Source organism: Lottia gigantea (assembly GCF_000327385.1).
Source record: "Lottia gigantea unplaced genomic scaffold LOTGIsca_30, whole genome shotgun sequence".
Taxonomy (NCBI): Eukaryota; Metazoa; Mollusca; class Gastropoda; family Lottiidae; genus Lottia; species Lottia gigantea.
In genome coordinates, this window is record NW_008708987.1 from 386452 (window position 1) to 392451 (window position 6000).

Consider the following 6000-nt stretch of genomic DNA (forward strand, 5'->3'; position numbering starts at 1 on the left):
TGAAATAAGATGATAGGTGGACTAATGACATTGTGATAGCTATGTCATAAAACGCTAATTTCTAGTTGAACTGCAAGAACCACTTCAATACACATAGAAAAACCTCTTTACAATCTCTTGAATTTACACAAGTTTTTATTTTGATTTTTCCAAAAAGTGCTTTACCTAAATATTCAGCCTTTGAAGATATCTTGCATTTTTTATAGTACATCACTTCAAAGAGACTTTATGATATTTTTATTCATTGAAGAATTATTTATTATATATTATACAAATATATTGCTCTCTCATCCTCTCTCTCTCACAGACTTCTGACTGAATATTGGAATGTTGCAAATCGATGCTATCAGTGTCTCCAATACACACAAAAGTTAAGACAATCTCATTTATTATTTAGTTATTTGCCTAAAATTGTTTGTGACTCCTTTGTTACCTTCAATTCCATACAAATTGACCCGTTAAAGGGACAGGTGTGCTATTTTTGGGGGTTGATTTTAGTCTTCAATATATGTAAATAGTCTTGAGAAATACTAGAAATGTACTAAAATCACATGATATCTAGGAATTTTACTCACTATTTCCATATATGTCTTTTCTATACCTTATATCACAGAATATCTTAAATTGATGAGTGGTTATTTTAACATTCAAACGCAGATAATTCTAGACACACATAGATTTGAAGACTCATATTTCGACAGTGAGCTGTGAACACTATTACCGATTGGCTTAGCTAAAAATTTCCGTTTCTGAGACTAAGGTATGATTGTTCAAAAAAAATGGTGCACTTGTCCCTTTAAGGATGATGATTTGAATGTTACTGACTTTCTTTGATTAGTATAAAAATTTGTAAGTGAGCTTTTCTCGAGGATATTTTTTAGTCTGCTGTAAGAATTATAAGCAGTGGTTCTTCTTCCCTTCCAGAACCCCCTAGAAAATTATTTTCATTCATTTTTCTGAAATTCTGCTCTTAACAATTCAAAGACTTTTCAATGCATTTAATAAATGGAATTAAAATGAAACAGGATATTCTTGACGATTCCTAATTGTTCAGAACATTTTTAAAAAGACCATGATTTATTTTTGATACATTATGCCTTAGCTCATTTTCTTGGTCAAATCATATTTACTAATTGATTAATGAGAGTTTCTAATGAATTATAAAAATATTCATATGTTACAATACTGTATGTGGATGTAGAAAGGCTTGGGGAAGTCATTTACTCAAATCTGCTTTGAGAAACTAAATTTAAACTCCATGGTTGTTCACGTGACCAAATGACGTCATTCTTACTGACTGTTGAGCAAGTGAGTGGCTGCCTCACTATGAGATTTTAACTGATTCCCCTCCATGAAATGTTCATAGACATCCTTATCTATTTCTTCTTTGTTCCCTTTATTTTCTGAATCTGAAGCCTTTTTAAATTGTAAACTGTGCATTTTTCAAGCCGCCATATTGTTGTTGTGAGAAAAGGAAGGAATGCGGGGAGTGCACATGCGCGCATATTTAAACGATTTTTAACCAATCACGGATGTCCCTTACTGTATACACTAGTTATTCGAAAAAAGACTGGAAATTTTTTTTATCACGGTCACACTATGGAAATCCTCGTCGTAATAATTATGGGCTAATTAGGGACGAACTGGTATTTTCCCCATCCATTAGAATACCTCTACATTCGATTGATATAAGTATCGGCCGTCCAGTTATCGAATATATGAAAATAAGGGAAACCATCTTTTATTAATATTATCATAGCTTACAATAAGTTTACATTAAAAACACCACAGAAACCTATATTAGAACATTTTAAAACATGTACAAATCAAATTACTTCAAATTCAATTCAAATCTTTTATTTCTTTACTTTTTGTGGTATACAGCTAATTCTTTACACTCCCAAATTATTAAGAATATTCTAAATGGAGCTTGAAATGTTTTTGATAGCTTTCAATAAATTTACATTTTCATTACAATATAAACTATATAAGAACATTTTTGAACATGTACAACTGAAATTGGTTGTATATGGGATTATACTTCAGTATATCATGTTTTGATATTTAGTATATATTGATATTGGACCATTGATATTAACTCATAAACCCTTGTATATCATTATACACCTCACAATATACACTAGTAAACCAGTTAATATCTCTCTATCTGCTATCACTGTTGCTTGGTAATCTTCAATAACAAACAGTCTGCTATTGTATTTGATTATAAAGCACATAATTCAGCATGCAGTATCAATTCACAAGAGTCTTTCTATGAAATATCAAAGCAATATATTTGTATTTTGAAATAATAGAAAATATTGTATTCATATAATATATGTTTTAAGCTTCCTGTTTTTATCAGTGAATGGGCATGCCAGTCTAAAAGCTTTTTGACTTAAAGTGTCTCTTATGTTATGGCATGTTTATGCATTAATTGATTAGGGGCCGCACTAAGGTCCCTTGTGCAACAGGCTGTGCACGTTAAAGATGGGTTTCCCTATTTTCATTTATGAAAACGAAAATGCTAATACTTATATGAATAGAAAGTAGAGGTGTTCTAATGACTTGGAAAAATATCAGTATATCCATAATTAATTCATAATTAGCTAAATTAGAGGAGAATTACCAGCAGAATTCCAATGAGTGACCGATCAAGAAAGATCAAAAAGTCTTTTTTTGTTTATCCAGACTGTACATACATGGACATTTATGATTGGTTAAAACTCTTGATTATATGCGATAAGAAAAAAATGATATGATTAAGAATACATGATTATTCATTAGAAACACCAATCAGTGAAATAGTTTGCTTAATTTGACACTAAAAAATAAGGAAACCCATCTTTAATGATCCCTTAATAAATGGAAATCAGAAACAAGTAAGCTATAATGCAGATGACCTTGGAATGATGTTCCTTATTGCACACTGATGGCATTGTCCTTCATAATTAGCTCAAAAACAAAAACATGTATATACATATAACTTAGTATCATCAAAATACAGAAGAGATTTGAAGTTCCATAGTAAGACAACAGTAAGCCGTCAATTAAGCAATGAACGATGGACCCACTGCAGTTACGGTGATATGAATACATTGGGCAAGGTGCCAAATTAAATGAGCTGCCGAAGGCACCTTGACCAATGTATTCATATCACCCTAACTGCAGTGGGTCCATCGTTCATTGTTTATATTTCCACTGTCTAATGTATTCTTTTCATTAAGTTTCCGATTGATAAATTATATTTCAAAAAGATTGCCGTTACAAAAATAAGGCCTCAACAGCAGCCATATTGCCCAGGAATGTGACCACGTGACCCACTGCAGTTTACGCGAATTTGAATGCATTTCTTGTCAAAGGGTTCACTGTGACAAATACAGTGAGAGTGGAAATATTGACTTATGGACAAGGAATTACTGTTTACAAAAAATATGATTGTTAAAAATCATGAAACTTGTTTTTACAATGAAGGGTTACTTTATGTTGAATATCCTGTATTGTGATACTATTGTTTTCCATTCTTTGATGATATCTCCTGTATAGCCCAGCACTAATAGTTGAACTCAACAAAATCTTTTTCTACTTTCAGGGTAATAGTTTTGGAATCTCGACCAACAAATGACCCATCTTCAAATTCTAATTTATACGTGCTAGCTGGACACGAGAATACTTATTAGTTCAATATACAATGTGTTCTGTGTTTTAAACTGTGCTGTGTTATAAATATATTTAAACTTCTTGAAGTGATGTCAACTTCAGTGTAACATATTGCAACGGTTTGAGATTGCCTGTATGTCACAAAAACTTAAACAAGATTAACACAGACTTTGATAATACAGTAATCTGATTGGTTGATGAATGTAAATTTCCGAATTGAGAATTAAAATTAAAATTATGTGAAAGAGTTGTCTGTGATACAAATTATCAGGAAGCAGATATTAATCTATCATCTCCAAATGAACAACTTTGACTGCTTGGATAACTAGAACCCTTCAGAAAAAACATATGGATATTGATAGCGTTCAAGTAATCTAATTGGTCAATTGGAAAGTTTAAAATTTAGTGATTGACCAGTTAGATAACTAGGAAATTTAAAAAAAGACATCAAGCAATCTAATTGGTCAATTAGAAAATTTTTAATTTAATGATTGACCAATTAGATTACTAGGAAATTTTAAAAAAAACATCAAGCAATCTAATTGGTCAATTGGAAAATTTAATGATTGACCAGTCAGATCATGTGGAAATTAAAAAAAAAATTTAATTACCTTTATAGCATTCAAGCAACATAGTAAAATTCAACCGACATTCAAGTCCTATCCTCCAATCAGATCACTGTATTTCGTAGAATTATGATTTAATCCTGCGTTAAGTTTTTGTGATATTGGCCGTAGATTTAATGACAGAACTCTAGTATAATTAATGGTGATGGAGAAGCTTTGAATGTGAATCGTTATTTTAAATTAATCATTACTTCCAGTGACTGAGATCTAATTGCAAAACTAAATTGTGATTGATTTTTTTTTATGTGAAATGTGATATACTTGACGTTTTTTGCCTAATTGTTAATTTCATTCTGCAGCTAAGTTACCATCTTCACTATATCAAGTTATTATAAACTGTGCCTGATACTTGACTGCAATAGCAAACTCTCTTGTATTACTGAAGTTTGTAATATAGTGATTTGATTGGATTGTACGCCAGTGAATAAAGTTTATAATATAGCGATTTGATTGGATTGTATACTGAATACAGCCAATCAGTGCCCTCGGTTACACATGCATAAAATTGTTTACAGTCTTTCTGTCAAGGGCTCTAATGGGCTGTATTCGTTAGTGTACAATCCAATCAAGTGGCTTCATTTACAAACTTCCATGATACAAGAAAGGTGACTATTGCAGTCAAGGTATTAGACGTTGTTTGTAGTAACTTGACACAGTGAAGATGTTAAATTTCTAGTGATCTTAATTTTGTGCTGTATGAAAAATTCTTTGATTTGATTGGATCATGTGATATGTGTTCAGATTTTAATTGCAGTATTCGGAACCAACCAAAATTATAATGTCTCATTTGCATATAACATTTTGTAGTAAGGCTATATTCATCAACCCATGCTTGCAAATTTAAGATTTGAAGAATACAGTTATTTGATTGGTAGATTTTGAATTAGCTTTGAATATTGACCAATCAAATAGCTAATACTCTCTTCATTGTAGCTTCAAAATGACACTACCCAATGTATTTCGGTTTAAAATTATTGATAGGCTTTCTTACATGTAGTGTTGCCTTGCAATAGTTTATTTATAAAAAATGGCAAAGCTGTTAGCATATTATTAATAAAAGATATATAAATATTTTTAACTGTACAGACTCAATTCTTCTTCATTAGTGAAGGGACATCGTCATCTAAATATTCTTTCTACCAGCTGAATTTATTTCAATTACTCAGAATAAAATAATGATATGTTTTCTGCAATGGAATAAAATTTGAATTTCCATGGTGACCAGTTTTGTAGGATCACCTGCCAGATACTTTTGTAGGCTAACGGCTAAAGCCCAAATCTTGTCTGTACGCGACAAATTTTCACATCGCTCAAAAATTTGTTACATTGACAACAACTTCATACACTGAGTTGCAAATGCCCAAAAAAAAATTGGCTGTGTATATGCCCCTTTGTGATCAGGAGTAAAAATTTGCAGCCAATTTAATTGACATGACGCAAATAGCACACTCTTAAGACCGTTAGTTGAAAAATAGAATAACATTAATATCTAGATGACTATGTCTCTTATAACTGTTGAAATTATATTATATTGGTTGTGATGTTATGTTTCTGTAAGTACCATATATAAACTGTTTCATATTTTTGTATGAATGTGTTAATGAATATGATATAAATGTTTAAAGGGATTGCTTCCCTAAATATTTCAATTTAAACATGGCAGTTTTAAGAGATTAGTGAATGGAATAGAGAAAGATTTTATTTTGAGAAAGGT

At 31.0% G+C, this 6000-nt stretch overlaps 1 protein-coding gene across 1 annotated transcript in view; it reads left to right on the forward strand.

The window, feature by feature from the left end:
- Positions 1 to 3680, forward strand: part of LOTGIDRAFT_178509 (hypothetical protein) — a gene marked incomplete at both ends in the record, with an annotated part of 36327 nt that extends 32647 nt beyond the window's left edge. The window contains one exon of the mRNA XM_009057450.1: positions 3593 to 3680. Within this exon, the coding sequence (XP_009055698.1) occupies positions 3593 to 3680 (88 nt within the window). The remainder of the gene's footprint in view (positions 1 to 3592) is intronic.
- Positions 3681 to 6000: the final 2320 nt, after the last annotated feature.